Source organism: Polypterus senegalus, chromosome 17 (genome assembly GCF_016835505.1).
Source record: "Polypterus senegalus isolate Bchr_013 chromosome 17, ASM1683550v1, whole genome shotgun sequence".
NCBI classification, from domain to species: Eukaryota; Metazoa; Chordata; class Cladistia; order Polypteriformes; family Polypteridae; genus Polypterus; species Polypterus senegalus.
Genome location: NC_053170.1, coordinates 82,967,652 through 82,986,210, shown reverse-complemented (window position 1 = coordinate 82,986,210; position 18,559 = coordinate 82,967,652). Strand labels below are relative to the sequence as shown.

The following is an 18,559-nucleotide window of genomic DNA, read 5'->3' as shown; positions in this document are numbered from 1 at the left end:
GCTTGTTCTGAAATTACTAAACTGCTGCAAATAAATACTAGCAGTGGAAATGACTCCAACAACTCTGTAGTATCAGGGTGTTGTACCGTGGTAGCCATTATGAATGTAGTAAGAAGTCAAGCAAAATGACACCTTTTATTGGCTAACTAAAAAGATTACAATATGCAATAAGCTTTCGAGGCAAGATGTAAGAAGGGGCCTGAGTTGCCTCGAAAGCTTGCATATTGTAATCTTTTTAGCCAATAAAAGGTGTCATTTTGCTTGACTTCTCACTACACCCAACAACCCTAAAAACTGTTGTACCTGCTTAGAGGAGAGAGTGGAGAGGAAAACTCAGCCAGCAAGTCCTTAGGCCTGGTGTCGGTTTCACCCATTTCCCAGTCGGTCAGGTCTGCTCTGTCCTGTTGTGCTGCACCGGTATGCATTGGCACATCAAAGTAGATGGACTGCAAGAATAACAAAGAGCATGTCAGTCAAAAGGGAGGCAAAATCAACAAGACATTTTGGAGGTGCTGATTTCTATTGTCTGTTGTTTGCAGTCAATCTACACTTTCCAAGCTTGCCTCATTACATTTTCCCTGCTTTTATTTAACAGTGGACAAAGACTTTGGAACTAACTAGACAACATCTGAAACAAACAGAGAAAATAAATAGTTTATTTTTTTGGAAGTTGAACAATGCTACATAAGTGATAGGAGTGGAGCAAACAAAGAGTTTATCCTGAGCAGAGTAGAATAACTGTTGGGGGGGTCCTGACTTGTGAGTGTACAGAAGCAAACAGCAGGATCCTTAGCAGGATTCTAAAATGCACAGGAAGCTAGTTCATTAGATGCTTGGAATGTCAGAAATCTGGCAGAAGCAATTTGAGCCAACTGGCATCTGTTAATAGTTGCCTTTTTGTGGGAAGATTACGGAGGAGAAAAATGCAGTAGGTCAAATGAGAAGTAATGAAGTCCTCAGGCAGGCAGATTGTTTCTGTATCCCAGAGGAACTCTGGATGTGGATGCAATGTGGCTGATAAAGTGAAGCTGCTGCTGTATATTGGTTGCCCAAGATGAAATCTATCTTCTTACACTTAACATCAGAGTTGTCTATCAATGCGGGCATCAGATGGCCATCAATGAACTTTACATTATTGAGACGATTAATACACAACCCTCTCAGCAGCCCTAAGCAGACTCTCAATCAAAACTCCTGAAGGATCTCTTGGCTTTCAAGATTATACATGGGCTATGATGTTAAGTTTAACATTCTGCCTTCTTCTCTTCATGTTTATTCATTAAGTACAACAAATACATAAAACTACAAACATAAACTCTTATTTAACTGCCTAATGTTTGTGCCTATCAGCTCCCCTTTATGTAGCTTGCCAAGTCAATATGCAGACAACGCAGATGATCCTCTGTGACAACCCCTAACAGGAAAAGCTAAAAGAAGAAGAAGATTGCTTTTATTGTGTTCTTTATAAATGCTGCTGTTCTTTTTTTTTTATTTATACATGTAAGTTCAGCAACATGTTTTTTTTAGTATCTTTTTCATCTTTACAACTAGGGGGCTCCGCTTTTGCTTGCCAACCCCCGGGTTTGGTTAATATAATGGATATACAATTTAAAGAGATTGTTATTTTCATGGGAATTGTTACATATACATCATTTTCACTTTTACTTTAAAACTTCAGTTAAAGCAATATTTGGAATGTACTTCAAGATCGCATTGAATTTTAATTCCGTGTTTGGACTTTGACAACGCAACGTATAACTGCCCGTGAGTGAATATCGTTTCTCTCTCTAATAAAAAAAAATGACGTTTTCGAATGTTTGTCCCTGTGATTTGTTAATTGACATAACAAAAGCTATTCTCATGGGAAACTGTTAATGTTTTACTACGAATGGCATATCATGATCTCCTTTGGTGTCTAATGTTATTCGTGGAAGAAGTACTACATTACCTTTCTTGTCATTTATTAAAATTTTACATGTTAGAATTGTTTGACCAATTTTTAATACAACTAACCTTGTTTCACTGCATTGTCCATCACTCACACATAACATAACGATACGTCCTTCTTTCAAAAGTAATTCGTGCAGTGGAAGACTGGATGATGTAAACGCTTGTAGATATTCTACTGGATATTGTAAGTTGATGTTTTCATCATCTGTACGATCACCACCATCGGCTTCAGCATGGCCTATTGATATGCTTTTAATAAATTTGCCGTGTAACCGATCGACAATTTTTGCTTAATTCGTTTGACTCCATCGTTTTTCGCTGCCTTATTTAGATGAATTGGTGATTCTAAACTGGATCTTCATTAAGTGTGTGTTCATAATTAAGCCCTTTAATAGATTGCTGTCTGTCCAGGTTAAGTGCCAGAATACACCTGATGACTGTGGTCTTGTTTGAAAATAGTTGTAGTTATGGAGTGACTTGAAAGAATCTCATGGTAAGAGTCTCCGTCTCGCAGGTCTTCCTTCCAAAAAGTCTCTTCAAAAAGTCTTGTCTCGTCCCAAGATTTTTTTTATTATAATAGAGAGATTGCCTTTCTCTTAAAGTAAATGGTCTTCAAATTTTTAATAAACCACTTAAGAGTCACATTTAAAGGCAGACATGTGCTATATATAATTAAATTTATTATTGTACTTTAATTAAGTAAATTGCCATTGCTAAATTGACCCTACTGTGTGTATGGGTTTGTGTTTCGCCTGCAGTAGTCTAGGGTCCCATCCTGGGATTCTTCATCCCTTGCACCCAGTGCTTGCTGGGAAAGGCTCCAGCTTCCCTTTAACCCTGTTCTGGATAAGCACATTTGGAAGATGGATGGATGTATGGACCATTTCTTAATGATTTGTGATGGGGGTACCTGAGGAAGATGTTATATAAAATGAAGACTGAACAATACTGCACTCCATTTGAACTGGGAAGTCAGAATTTCAGAGTTCCTACTTGGAATTTTCACCTGGAATGCCCTCAGAAATTGGATCTCCTGCTTGAAAACCCGGGGCTAGTCTGTCAAGTCCAAGTTTGTCGGAGTTCAGATTATGACATCAGTCAACTTTAGTGAGAGCTGTAATATTATATTGGTTATTAGCACTTCTGTCTGCATCTCTAATTAAATCAGCCATACACACAGAACTGTCCAACGTTTACCTGTGGACATGCTGCTATGATGTCTGGATGTGCAAAATAGAGTGTAACATGTTGTTATCAAATGGTATTTCTTCCTAAAAACAAAACCAACAAAGTTTTATCTGGAGGCATCCACACTGGGACGCAGTCATCTTGGTTGTGGGTTCATTCCCAGTTCTGATATCCAACTTTCAAGGTAAATGTTACGCAGAATTAATACAAATTCTTTAATTTATTATAACAGTGTTGGGCCATCCACTTAGCACAAAGGAAGAAAGATAACACATAGATACTGTGTTGATCCCAAGAAAAAGCTAGAATATTACAATAGCTAGCATACAAGAACAATGAATAGGCTAAAGCTAAGATAAATAGCCAGCCAGCTAGCCAGACTCCTTTGATATAGCTCAGAATTTTTTATTAAATGTACTGTCTCTGTTAAAAAAGCAGGATATGAAATGACTGGAAAAAATAAAACAATGTTTTGGGAAATGGGAGAAATTTTAGAATAGGCTTAACATGTTTGGTCACATAAACTCTTAGTCAGCACTGGCACCTAGTGGTTATACAGGGTCACTGCTAATGACTTCCTCACAACCCAATCAACAGGAAGGCAGATAAAGAATTAATCTTACCTTGTAAGCAGGCAGTCTCTCTAGCGGGCCAGGCTTAGGCCTGGCAGTGAAAGGACTCTCCAGCTGCCCTCTTTGAAGCATTAGCAAAAGAAGTCTGGCATACAGATTTCGATTTTTTCTGTCCAAGACTCCAGAGTCTGGGCCACAGCATTCACAAAGCTTCTTAATCCAGAGGGTACATCGTTGTTGTTCTGTTGGAGAGATTGAAACTTCAGTAAAAAAGAGTAAAGGGCAGAAAATGAAAACAGGTTAGTAAACCAGTTCCTCAAAGATGATGGACATTACTGGCAGCAGGGCAGGTGACATCTCTCAGAAAAGGACTGTGTGTCATTTAAAAGCATTAGCTCCAGAATGGCTAAAATAACGTCAGAGAAAAAGCTCAGCAACTGTTATAAAGCCGGGTATGTGTGCTAGTGAAAACAACTGAAACAAAAATCATTAGTCAACAAAAGGCATTTCATTCAGTGCCATGCAGACCTCTGGATACTAAAAAGGTTTTTTTTTTTTAATTGTACTTTACTTCCTCTTTGGAAAAACACTTCTGACTGCTGAAAAGGAAGCATGCTGCAACAATGACAGGGGAAGAAAACTGCCCGTTTTCATAATGATATGTACAGAACTTGAGTTAATGCTGTTTCTTTCCTAAAAATCTGCTTCTAACTCAAAAACATGGAAATTACAACATCCAGGAATGCCGGTTGGTGCTGCTCACTCTGCATTAAACGGGCACAAAGTCCAATAATGCCAGCCTTCCAGCTGCTCAAAAGCCCACGTATGCAATTCTCAGTAGGTCTCTATTTACTAAAATTGTTTGCACTGAGACAGTCCCTATCAGCTGAGGGTTTTATTGATTATAACATTCACTCCACACCTAAAAAACACACTTTTGGGCTATTACATTTCATATCTGTTATGGTGCTCCAACATTTTCAAGCCTTTTGTACTGTGTCACTATTATCTTTTCATTTAAATACACTAGGGGGCTTTGCTCGCCAAACCACCCCCCTCCTGTTTTGAAGAGGGCGGCTGAACGCACCCCTAGGAGACGCGGTCGTTCCTCTGAAACCCCTCTTAAACGGTGATACAATGGGAAACAAATAGTTTTGTTTTTCTTTTACCTTCTCTCTGCTTGATCAGCTACTGGATTGTTGCTGCTACTGCTGCCGTGCCGCATGATCTGCATCTCGAGCGGCGCTTCGAACATTTAAAAGCCTGTACAGCAGCTGTCCTTTTGTCTTACTTCTCCCCCAGACATCCTCAAATACTACTTTATCTCTTTTCGCAGTTCTGTTATTTCACCAAGTAATAACTTCCATTTGTTTGCACTAATGTGATCTTTACTATCATTTTTCTGAGACTTTCGAATTTTCCTACTTTCATTATCTCTAACCTGCTCTGTATGTGTATCGCGCCAACGTTTTTGAATTCTTTACGACGTTCTACTTTGTCTTTTTCCGGCCCCGGGTGTGGTTAAATCTCTTGGCACAAAGTCTTTGCGAGACAATCTGATCATTACTTTACTTATTTTGAGAATTTGCACATAGATTATTTTTGTTCTTTTTTGCTTTCTTTTCTCTCCAAGGCTTTTGGGTCTCTTTTCGACACACTGCTCTTTCTTCTTTGCTTAGTCGTTCACGTGCCATCTAGAACATAAACTTTTTAAGAGCTCAGCGCACAGGAAGTGTGTCTGCCAAAAGCATTCCAAAAACTGAGAGGTTAGATGACCGTGGTCTTGTTTGAAAATGGTTGTAAGTAGGGCGTGACATGCAAAACTCACCGTCTCATGGGACTTGCTTCCAAAGCTTGTAAGTATGACATGACTTGATCGTCTCGCGGGACGTGAAAGTGTCTCTCTGTCTCTCTTCAAAAGATCATGTCTCGTCGCAGGAAAAAAAGTCTCATCCCAAGATTTTCTTTTACAATAGAGAGATAGGTACACGTAGACACCAGCTTGTCAAATATTACGAGGGGCAAAATATTACAGGCTACAGCAACACTAGTAATTGATTTTGGCCACATTCAACCACCTTCCATTGGCAAAACCTATTGTTTGAGTTGAGATTTGTCATTGGCTTCATAAAAAAATCACACTTTTTTGACCCCTGGAGGTAAATTAGTCTTTTAAAAAGCACCATAACAAATAAATATTGTTACATTATTACAAACAACCCACTCTCAAATACACACCAGAATGAATAAAGAGAAAGAAAACTTCTGATTTCACAGTCAGAGACACAGTGAAGCATTATGCAGACGTATTGCTGATGGCATAAAGGAGCCCCCATAGTGTTTCTTGACACACTTCTGCTGAATAAATCGTGGGCTGAAAGTCTTCAGTGTTTGTGTGTCATGAACAGAATGTACTGTATTGCTGATAATGGCACTTCGTTGTGTTTTAATCCTCTCCTCCTCTTCTACCTCCAGAGTGTGCCCCATAACTGAGCCAGCCCTTTAAATTAGCTTGTTGATTTGGTGAACCTCTCTTGAAACGATGTTACTGGCCTAATGGCCTAACTCATCACAGGGTAGAAAATTACACTGGCCATCACAGAGTTATAAAACATGTTACTAACTACATTAAAGTAGGGAAGTCCGCTCTGCCCTTTCTTCTACAGTTTCTCTGTGTTACGAGACCAGTCTATCCTGTCATTGATGTGGACCCCCAAGCACTTATACGAAGTGCACCCCTCCATATCCATTCCCTAAACAGTGATTGGATGAAAGGGTCCTTTGGTGTTGTGAAAGTCAATAACCAGTTCCTTGGTTTTGTTGATGTTAAGTGGCAGAAATTCATTTCTGTAGCTAGAAACAAAGTTCTCTACCTGACTCTTATATTCTTTCTTTCTTTCTCATTCATCGTTTTTATCAATTATCCCAATACTGCAGAATCATCAGAGAATTTCTGTAAGTGATATGACCTGGTGTTATACTTACTGTATAGTCCAAGGTGTATATGGTGAAGAGAAAATAAGACAGAACTGTTCTTTGTGGTGCTCCAGTGTGGCTCACATGTACATCAGAAAATGATTTGGAATAACTGTTGAAAAGCACTGCGGGCTACTTTAGATTTTTTCCCCCCAAATCTATGACATACTCATACTACCTGGATTAACTACAAGATTATTGTAAAACTTGCATTTCTAGTGCTTCATTTCTCTCTCTTCTTCTTCTTTCGGATGCTCCCATTAGGGGTTGCCACAGCAAATCATCTTCTTCCATATCTTTCTGTCCTCTGCATCATGTTCTGTTACACCCATCACCTGCATGTCCTCTCTCACCACATCCATAAACCTTCTTTTAGGCTATAAAAAAATCTTGGGATGAGACAAGACTTTTTCAGAGAAATACTTTCAAGTCCCACGAGATGAGACTTTGTGCCAAGAGATTTAACCACGCCGGGGCCAGAAACAAAAGACAAAGAGTAGGTGACAAAGTAGAATGTCGTAAAGAATTCAAAGACATTGGCGCGATACACATGCAGAGAAGGTTAGAGATAATGGAAGAGTGAAAATTCGAAAGTCTCAAAAAAATGATAGTAAAGATTGCATTAGCGCAAACAAACGGAATTTATTACTTGGTGAAATAACGGAACAGCGAAAACGGATCGAATATATTGTTCGGATTTAAACTTTAAGTCGGAGACTTGTGGATCGTCTGATTCGTGTTGTCATCAGGGAAAAGTAGTGTTTCTTCTCAATGAAGAGGTGAATCCGCGAGAATTAAAAGATTTGGTGAAAATGAAATTCTACATAAGCGAGCAGTGGGCAAAGACCCTTAGTTTTACAAAATAAAAACAACTATCACAACATTTATTTCTATGCAGCGGCTACCTGACTAATCCTTTAGTGGTTCCACTACTTCATTAGATGTTTTGGTACACCAACCGGAATGATCAGGCCCAACCTGAGCCAGGTGGCTAATCTACTGCTCCACTCTCTTAGACCTTCACACCGTGTTACATATCTTCCTGCACTGTTCTTTAATGCCCAGGGTCCTCCATAGCGACTGCCCTAGAAAACACCAGACTCTAACCTCCACTGGCAGGCACTTCATCTCCTACATACCCATCAACCAATGGTTGATATTTGTGGTTTTCTCTCAAATGACTCGTCCATGCACTTATCCCACAGGATTTTTTTCAAGTCCGGCATAATCATGGTTTTATATTTTGGACAAGATTATGAATTCTGGCTTTAGCTCTGCATTGATTATATCCCATAGGAAGCAGAGTCACTACCAGATCTCCACCCTTACTTCTCAATCTATGGTTAACCCTAGCAGGCCACTTCCAAGCCTTGGCTCTCCCTGGGATTTCCTTGCATCTCCATACTGTCTTGAGTGGGTACCAGCCTATGCTGGCAGGACTGGGCAGCAACTGTCCCAATGCCAATCCCCAAACAAACCCCCAATCCCAAAAAAAAAAAATGTTGCCTGTGTAAATGCAAATATTTCAAACTTGCTTAATCCAGTTTAGATAGATAGATAGGGTAAAGTGGGTGGCAGATTATGCCAGCAGCAATGCGCACAATAGAGGAAATAGCTTTGGACAGGGTGCCATTGTATTCAGCCTAAATTACCATTCTCAAAACCTGTTTAATCTAATTCAAGGTCACCTGGAGGCCAGAGCTTATCCCAGCAGTATCAGTCACATGGTGGGAAAGAGTCTTGGACAGGCCACCAGTATATCATTGAAGATTACCCACCCAGCAAAAGATTTGAGCTCTCAGTACTGAATATAAGTGAGGCTGCACTGTGCCAACCTCTGCACTGAATAAAAGGGGAGCGGGGGGTGGTATAGTCATGTTATGTGTTATTGATACTAGACGTGGCTGACGCAGAAAAAATAAAAACTTGATCTTTTCAGGCATCCAGTGATATAGTTTAAGGCATCCAAAATGATGGGAAACTTGTCTCTATATATCCCATTTGAGCTTTAATGCATGTTTGTGGGTTAATGAAAATATTGTACTGGTCTGATAAAACAAGAAGCAGAACTAATGAACAGCAATTATTTAATTCAAAGCCTTCAGAGACTTTACCATGTTAATTAGTGTCATTCTGGCTCGACAGTAATAGCTTTGTGATGCTCAGAGAAACTGGGGCTACACACGTGCTACACGCATCAGATCAGCATGCAGGCGGGCTAATGTAAGCCACTAAACGCCATTTAGTAAAGGAACATGGAATTACAGTAATATTTATCTATGAATTTTAAATAAGTATGGACCACAAACTTGAGTTGGCTTGGAGTTCTTTCTCAATATCACACTCAGTACTTTCAATTGGATGGCCTAGCAATCCACTCCGTCCCAGTCTACCTGGTGCATCACTTCTCAGGTGAAAGACCAGCTTGTTAGGTTTCTGCCAGTGCCAATGTTTCATGCACTGCTTCAGTGTAACTGACATTAATTTGTTCAATTAACTGGACTGAATTAATATTACCATCTCAAACTGGACAGTAGGAGCAAATGAGGACCACTGCAGCCCAGTGGTGAGCTACACACCATCAGGCATTGCAGGATGTCTGTGCCAACGAAAGTGACTGCTGTGGTGAAGCAAAGGACAAAGTATAATGGGCATCAGTTTTTAAAACAGGAGAGGTCCAGCCATCACTGCCCTCAGCAATATTCACAAAAATGCCAACTGACATCTAAGCTGACATAAAATATTTTACAACACAACATTATCTTTTTTTATTAATAAGCTACTTCATTATGCTGTGCACCTCACACACCTTAACGTAAAGTACTGTTCACTAGACGACCCAGAATTACATCCCTACTACTGACTTTCTGTGAATATAAATTAACCAACTCTCCCGTTTTAAAAAATGGAGATATCACTCAATGTAATGTTCCTATAAACCTATAATTTAATCTTTATCAAAATAATTAAATAAAATGTCCTCTTTAATGTGTCATTAGGGACTTGGTGTAACAGATTAAAAATATTAAAACACAGAATACCATATATTATTTTACCTGACTTGTTTGAGAGTTTATTGAAGTAACGCTTCATGTCCACCATATAGTGATCCAACTCTAAATCAAGCTTTTCCCATGATTCCTCCTGCCTGTTCATCATACCAAGTGCTGTGCAAGGAAAATGAAACACAATGACTTTTAATCACAGAAGAGCACAATAGGCTTCCTGAAAGAAACATTTGCAAGATTCATAAGTTACACAGACAAAAAGACAAGCGCATTAAAAATGTTGTTTTCAGAATAAAAACATTTTATATCATATACACAACTGGTCAAAAGTTTTAGAACACCTCAGTCTTTCCAGTTTTTCTTCAAATTTAATCAGTTAAAAATGCAAGGAAAGTTCTAAAATGGTGAAAAGGTAAGCAGTAAACTGCCAGAGGGTTCAATTTGAAATTAGGTTAGCAAAAACTAAATAAAAATGAAATTTCAGAATGTTACAAATGGGCCTTCTTCAGGGAACAACTTATAGGTTACAACCTACAGACGTTCTGCAAGAATTAAAGTCAATTAAGCCTTGCAATCTGAAGCAATTTGCACAGATGTCCCGACTTTTGCTGATTATTTGAAAACCCTGCAGCAAGGCAGAAGCAATCCCTGGATAGGACCCCTTATTATTTTTTTAAATTCTATTTAGGCTGAGATCACAGTTTAAGAATGATTATTAGAATCTGATGAATCCATTGGTCTTATTTTGTTCATTACAAAGCGTTTTCTTTGTTTCTATTCTGTTTGCCAATTGGGGCTCAGTGCCTCGCGCAATATTTGTATCTTTATATCTACGGATTGTTGGCTTATTTGGTGGTTTTCTATGTCAGAAATTGAACTTGCCATTAGGTGCTGCTATAAAGGTCTTATTCAATCAGGCCTTTGCCGACAACATTAAGCAATATGGTAGGAATCTCAACTGGATAAGAGTCAGTCCAGTGCATGAGATAGATTAGATTAGATTAGATTGATAGATATTTGCCCCAAAGGGAAATTAAAAATTTACAGAAGCGCAAGAGAAATAAAATACAATAATATGCAAGCATCAATTTTTCCAAACACACATAAGAACTTCAGGCTTGAATAATACACAGCTGTTTCTGTCAATAACAGGCTTGTAGGTGGCAGTAAGAAAGTCAGACCTATCCAGATGTACCACATGTTTGCATCTAAAGACATTAACATATGAATACAGCAGGTATACACATACATGCATAAATCCAAATGCCCTAAAGTAACAACCAGCCTAACAGGTGGGTTTTGGGGATGTGGGAGGACGCAGACTTTCTCTCTTATATTCCTATTCCACTTGCAAACATCCCTCTGTCTTGTGCCCATTCGACCCTAACTTGTATTAAGTGGGTTTGATAATTCACTTAAATAATATGGTAATATGATATTCCAACGAAATCTTCATAAGTTGAAATATTTCAGTTGTTTTTACTTCTCTATTTTCGATTCTGTACGCCATTAAGTACGTCATTCTGCAGACCAAATCTTTTTGCTAAAAGGTGTTCGGTTTTTTCGATTGATTCAGTTTTTTCATTCTTTGGAGCTCACTTGACTCTACAGATACATTTTTTCTACTAGATGTTTGGTTACTTTTGTAGACTTCTGGTTCTGTTCTGTTCGTCACTTTTTACTATCGACGTTTTGTACACCCCAGTTGCTACCATGACATTAGATACTAGTAGTGATTTACTGGATGATAATCTAACCTCCGGGAAAGTCTGAACAGCCTCTCAATCTTTTTCTGTTAGGAACTTAATTTAGTTGCAACACGGAATTATTCATCTGGGTATCGGTTTGTTTATCCGTCTCTCAACTTCCGACTGTAAGCGGCATTACGGGTTAGAAAATACATCAGTTGCTATAGTTTCGAAAGGGTTTGCGAACTCACCAACACTTTTCTGTTTCAAAAATGAAAAGCTTCAATCGTCCTCTGTTTTCAGCAGCCTCCGGTCTCGCGACTGTCAAACGGTTCAAACTGCAGCGCACTGCTGAAATAACGTCACTTCCTTCTTCCGCTGGCGGGACGGCGTCCGCGTGTTGCTATGGCAATGGTGAGCGTTTTGTTATTGAAGAGCAGAAAGCGCTGCTGTCATTGCGAAAATTCAAGCGCCGTTTAAGGTTCGTTGGCTGTTGTGGGATGTCTGTGACTCGCCTGTTGGACACTAAACTGCAAATGTGATCTGTGCGGTGTACTACGTTTTAATTCTTTTAGCACTGCTGTTTGTGTTGCCGTCTATCTATGATGCACCTACCTCAGGTCTTAATTTTCCTCGTCCTGTCTTACGCGGCGATTTCTATATCGTAACTGCTTTTAGGCATTGCAACATTACGGATTATTCCTCTAAACTGTCTATACTGTAATCTCTAGAGCTATTGTGTACTTTCTTATTTCCATATCCTGAGCTATCTATTTCTCTATTTCCTCTATGATAAAGCTGCGTTGTGTCTTGATCTCACCCCCATGCCTTTTCTAATTTTGCTGCTCTCTTCCAAGTCATCTTCGGTTTTCCTCTGTGCCTTGAATCTAGTCCAAGACTTTTCTTTAAACTGCCTCTCCTAATTGCACTTCTGGTTTCTCCATCTGTCACATTAATACTCGCAGACTACTGGTGCTAGAACCTTGATCTTGCTATTAATCAAAATCTTATAATCTTCTGGGATATCAAAAAATATTTGGTAGACATGACTTGTGGCCGTGTAATTACGGCAAAGTGACTGAGAAGCCAAGTGACTTCCAAGGCCAATGCACTATACAATAATTGCAAGTTGCAGTATGAAGAATGAAACGTAAACACAATGTTGCATGATCAACAAAGAAGCTTTGTGCAATATTTACCAAAACACACAAATATATTAAAAAGGATTCACTAGGTAAACAACAATTTCATTCAGGTGGAGGATGCCTGCAAAAAGTCCACTATTTGTGATTATCCCCTCCTCGGATTGTGTCCTTGGTATGGTGGACAGCCTTGAGGGCCCCTTGTGGGCTCATCCTGAGAAATCCACATGGAGCCGCCAGCTGGTGGCCATCAGCCACCAGGTGAACTATGACATTGACCATGGAAACCTGCTCTTGTGATGTGGAATAGGACTTCCCTGGAATGGCAGGAGTGGGAGTTTGTGCAAGAGTTTGAAAACTAATGGTTAGATATAGTCAGACTGATCTTTATGGAGAGCATTGGATTTTGAGTCAAATGTCTTATCCAGGAGTGCTGTGTCATTCTCCTCCCTGTTCCCCTCCCTTTTATGTCTCCTACTCCTTCTCACTTTTTTATTCACCCTCTCTCTCTCTCTATCTCCCCATTTAGTTGTGTTTTGGGTGCTAGGGTGACCCTTTTCCCCTTTATACTCTTTATTGTCTAGACGTTAACAAAATCTCTTGTATTCCATACTCTTACCACACTGTCAGGTACTTTGCTTCAGCTTTCTCTCTTTTTATTTTTCACCTGTAACCCCAGGCAACTACACATAGTACCCAAACGGACAGGGGAGAAAAAGTTGCATATTTATTTATGAAGTATAGATAAGGTCGTTGGGTCCAGTGGCTGAGGGGCATCTGTTGGTGAAGAAAGATTCACTGATCTTGACTTTTCTGATGATGCTGTGATCTTCGGAGCTCTTGAGAGACTGAGCGAGGAGTCTGAGTGCCTGGGTTTCAAAGTGTCCTGATAAAAACCAAGATCCTGGCCTTTAATGACCTCTTGGGAACAGCCATCAGCAGTGTATCTGTCTGTGGAGAGAGTGTCGACCTCGTTGGTCTCTGGTGACTCTTCCTATGAAGTCAGAAGACAGATTGGGAGAGCATGGGGGAGTCATGAGGTCGCTGGAAAGGGGGGGTGTGGCGCTCCCAATATCTCTGCAAAAGGACGAAGGTCCAAAATCTCAAGAGTCCTGGTGCTTCCCGTTTTGCTCTGTAGTTGTGAGACATGGATGCTATCCTGTGACTTAGACTCCTTCCGTACTGTGTCTCTCAGAGTATCCTTGGTTACCACTGGTTTGACTTTGTGTCGAATGAGCAGTTGCTCACGGAGTCCAGATTGAGGCACAATACCTGCATTGTGAGGGAGCATCAGTTACGGCACTATGGCCATGTGGCATGATTCCCCGAGGGTGATCTGGCTCACAGGATCCTCATTGTTGGGGACCCGAGTGGCTGGACCAGGCCAAGGGGATGTCCACATAACACCTGGCTGCAGCAGATAGATTGTCATTTCTGGAGGGTGGGACTGGACAGCATGTCTGCTTTGGGGGTTGCCAACCAGGATCCCGAGTTGTTTCATTGTGTGGTGGCTGCTGCAACATGCTGTACCAGTGCATACTCAGCAACCTGACCTGAGCTGATAGATAATAGGCCCAAAATAACCTGAATCCACAGTGGGATGTCTGAAAATCGAAAGTACACCTTATGAGAAGAATTTAGGAGTCATGGTGGACTCAACAGTATCAACTGCCAGACAGTGTTCAGAAGCCATTAAGAAGGCTAACAGAATGTCAGGTTATATAGCGCCTTCACGTGTGGAGTACAAGTCCAAGGAGGTTCTGCTCAAGTCTTTATAACACGCTAGTGAGGACTCATCTGGAGTACTGTGGGCAGTTTTGGTCTCCAGGCTACAAGAAAGACATAACAGCACTGGAAAAGTCCAGAGAAGAGCAACAAAGCTGATTCCAGGGCTACAGGGGATGAGTTATGAGGAAAGACTAAAAGAGCTGGACCTTTACAGTTTAAGCAAAAGAAGATTAAGAGAAGACACTATTGAAGTGTTTAAAATTATGAAGGGAATTAATATGGTGGATTGAGACTGTTATTTTAAAATCAAGAAAATGGGGACAAAGTTGGAAACTTATTAAAGATCAATTTCACACAAACATGAGAAAGTTTTTCTTTTCACACAGAACCATAGACACATGGAATAAGCGACCATGTAGTGTGGTAGACAGGAGGACTTTATGGACCCTCAAAACTCAGACTCTAATGTCATTTTAGAACAATTAAGTGGATAGGATTGGCGAGCTTTGTTGGGCTGAATTTCCTGTTCTCATCCAGATTGTTCTAATATTGTAATACAGTATAAGCAAATGTGAGTGTTGGCAAAATAATATTAATTCAATCTGAGTAATAATCAGCTTAGACTACCAGGTGGCTATGTCTCGGTCTTTGCTCTTGCATGGCTTTTGAATGGAGAGAATGATGACCTGGCAACTATTCAGGATGGAAAAAATGGCAGCAAGACTGAGCTTCTTTGATACCTGTGTCTTTATCATAGTCCATCTTCCATGATGCACCTCCCTGACCAATGGGATGAGCTGACTCCCTAATTCAGACTAATCCTAATCGGCCACAACTCACTCCTACCGTCTTTCCCCCAACTCTAGCCCACACCAGTTGCCGCTCGTATTCCCCCAGGCTAGCTGGCCTGGCCAGTAAATTTCTACTTTCTGCATGCACATGTCTTATTTAATAAATGGGACTGGCATAAACATAAAATAAAAGTGTAAAGACCATTTTACAAATAAAGAAAATCTACAAAACTATCGATATTCTCATTCTTTTCTCTCTACTACACCCCATATATAGAGGGGGTACTTAAACTTTTTCAGCTGACAGATCAATAATAAGTCTTATCTTGAAAGTCTTGTAAAGTTGCCTTGTATTCTGGGAGACCTGAAAAGTGAAGCAGAGGAATTTCTATAGTGAGACTGTGCAGCTTCTCCTCCCCATGGGGAAATAACCTTGAGCTTAGTGATAATGATTCTGTGCCATGTTCTGCGTTTCGAGAAAAGCATAAAAACGTCATGGTGCCCAGCTAACAGAGAAGTAAACAGGTAAGTCAGGTATTTTGTGTGTGTGAGGAGGCGTTTGCCTTTAGTGAGACATTTTTTTAAGAAGAGCTCAGCTGAGTTTCTTCCTGGTAAATAAGAAACCTGCAAGGAATCTCTCCCTCTGCTGCGGCTGATGCTTCTTTTAAAAAGTGAAACTGACATTTTCATGGCGCCACACCCCCAGCTGCGGGATACATTTGCAAGGAGCGTTCTCTCTCTGTCTCGCTCTGACTCTCTTAGGCGTGAAATCGTTTTCCTTTTCAATTGAGGATGTATAATCTCTGAATAAGGAACTGGCCATTTGGGAAAGCGTCATCTGCATCTTGCTGTTGCAAATGGAGCCGCGTAACGGGGCTGTATAATTCTTTGTATTGCTCGAAAGATGCCTAAATTGATCTTGTCATGTCATTTTGTTACCCGTATTAATCCATACCAGGTTCGCTTGGCTGGTGCCTGGGGCACAAGGTAGAAACAAACCCTGGACACATCACCAGTCCATCGCAGGGCAAACACACACACCAAACAACAACAACCTTTATTTATATAGCACATTTCCATACAAATGATGTAGCTCAAAGTGCTTTACATGATGAAGAAAGAGAAAAAAAGACAAAGTAAGAATTAAAATAAGAGAACACTATTAACATAGAATAAAAGTAAGGTCCAATGGCCAGGGAGGACAGAAAAAACAAAAAAAACTCCAGACAGCTGGAGAAAATAATAAAATCTGCAGGGGTTCCCGGGAATGAGACCACCCAGCCCCCTCTGGGCATTCTACCTAACATCAATGATCAGTCCTCATTGTATTCCGGGTTCTCATGGAAGGACTTGATGATGATGGTCACGTGGACTTCTAGCCTTTAATCCATCAATGTAGGAACATCATGGTGCTTAGATCAGGTGGTGGTGGTGCAGGTCGCCACCACAGAAAACTGGAAAAAGAGCAGAAGTAGCGGTTAGTACGGATTTGGAATATAAATACCATGAATAATAATGATAATTAATTGAATATACAGAGCATCAGGATTAAACTAAAATGAAGTAATGGGAAAGCCATGGTAAAGTAGTGTGTTTTTAGCAGTTTTTTAAAGTGCTCCACTGTATTAGCCTGGCAAATTTCTATTGGTCAGCTATCCCAGATTTTAGGTGCATAACAACAGAAGGCCACCTCACCACTTCTTTTAAGTTTAGCTCTTGGAGTTCTAAGCAGACACTCATTTGAAGATCTAAGGTTACGATTTGGAATGTAAGGTATCAGACATTCCAAAATATAAGATGGAGTGAGATTATTTAAGGCTTTGTAAACCATATGCAGTATTTTAAAGTCAATTCTAAATGACACAGGTAACCAGTGTAGTGACATCAAAACTGGAGAAATGTGCTCAGATTTTCTTTTCCAAGTTAGGATTCTAGCAGCTGCATTCTGCACTCGTTGCAATCGGTTGATGTCTTTTTTTGGGTAGTCTTGAGAGGAATGAGAACTAATTTCTCAGCATCTTTCAATGATATACGAGGTCTAATTTTTGCTATATTTCTTAAGTGAAAAAATGCTGTCCTAGTGATCTGATTAATATGTGATTTAAAATTCAGGTCAGAGTCAACAGTCACCCCTAAATTCTTTACCTCTGTCTTGACTTTTAATCCTAATGCATCAAGTGTATTTCTAATAACTTCATTATATCCATTATTGCCAATCACTAAAATTTCAGTTTTCTCTTTATTCAATTTGAGAAAATTACTACTCATCCATTCAGAAACACAAGTAAGACATTGTGTCAGTGAATCAAGAGAGTCGGGGCCATCAGGCGCTGTTGATAAATACAGTTGTGTGTCATCAGCATAGCTGCGGTAGCTCACGTTACGCCTTGAGATAATCTGACCTAACGGAAGCATGTAAATCGAAAAGAGCAGCGGACCCAGGATAGAGCCTTGTGGACCACCATATAGAATATCATGTGTCTTTGAAGTATAATTACCACGACTAACAAAGAAGTTTCTACCTGCCAGGTAAGATTCAAACCAATTTAAGACACTGCCAGAGAGGCCCACCCACTGACAGGCAATTTTTAAGAATATTGTGATCAAATGCACACAAGGGACAGTTTAGCTCCACTAAGTCACCTAAGCTGCATGTCTTTGGACAGTGAGAGGAAACAGAAGCACCCGGTGGAATCCCATACAGGGAGAACATGCAAACTCCACACAGGTTGGGCCCAGGATGTCAACTCGGAGCTCCTTAATGAGAGGCAGCACCGCGACCACTGTGCCACGTAAATTGGTTGTGATGCATCTAAATACAGTGGTGTGAAAAACTATTTGCCCCATTCCTGATTTCTTATTCTTTTGCATGTTTGTCACACAAAATGTTTCTGATCATCAAACACATTTAACCATTAGTCAAATATAACAAAAGTAAACACAAAATGCAGTTTTTAAAATGATGGTTTTTATTATTTAGGGAGTTTGCTCCCTGTTTGCTCAGGGCTTCCTGTCCGAGTAAGGGACCTTCCTGCCGGGATGCCTGTTCATCCCGTGTGCCTCCGAACACAGCGTATTTGGGAAAATTAAAAGAACTTTGGGCCTGAAAGCCTGCCTCTTGAGATTTGGCATCAGGCTGCCTGTGGTGAGGCTTATTTTTAAGACAGACTGGTAAGGTCCTTGTATGGCCTTTCTGTGAGTTTTGTGGCCTGCATCCCCCTTTTCATCATCTGTAATGACCTGCAGCCATGGGCACCAACCTCCATTGGAACATCTTGCAGTTCATGACCAAGATGAAGCAGCAGCAAGTGAATAGGCAGACATGGCTTTCAGTGCAAGACAGTCAACATCATTTATCACAAGTAACAAATCGTAAGTGTCACTGTGCGTTCAGTAAGAATAATGGATACTGTCCCACTCACTGTTTCCCCTTCCTGAGATGACTCCCTGCTCTCTTAAAATACTTCAGAAGATTTGGATTCTTTTGCTTCACAGGACCTCCACAGCCACCATTCC

General features: G+C 40.3%; 1 protein-coding gene across 1 annotated transcript in view; it reads right to left on the bottom strand.

Moving 5' to 3' along the window:
* The window catches only part of LOC120517211 (centrosomal protein of 112 kDa-like), a 196,823-nt gene extending 185,104 nt beyond the window's left edge, over nucleotides 1-11,719 (bottom strand). The window contains exons 1-4 of the mRNA XM_039739378.1: nucleotides 11,634-11,719; nucleotides 9,743-9,853; nucleotides 3,762-3,952; nucleotides 304-446 (exon numbers count right to left, since the gene is read on the bottom strand). Of these exons, the coding sequence (XP_039595312.1) occupies nucleotides 304-446; nucleotides 3,762-3,952; nucleotides 9,743-9,845 (437 nt within the window). The 5' untranslated portion in view covers nucleotides 9,846-9,853; nucleotides 11,634-11,719. The remainder of the gene's footprint in view (nucleotides 1-303; nucleotides 447-3,761; nucleotides 3,953-9,742; nucleotides 9,854-11,633) is intronic.
* Nucleotides 11,720-18,559: the final 6,840 nt, after the last annotated feature.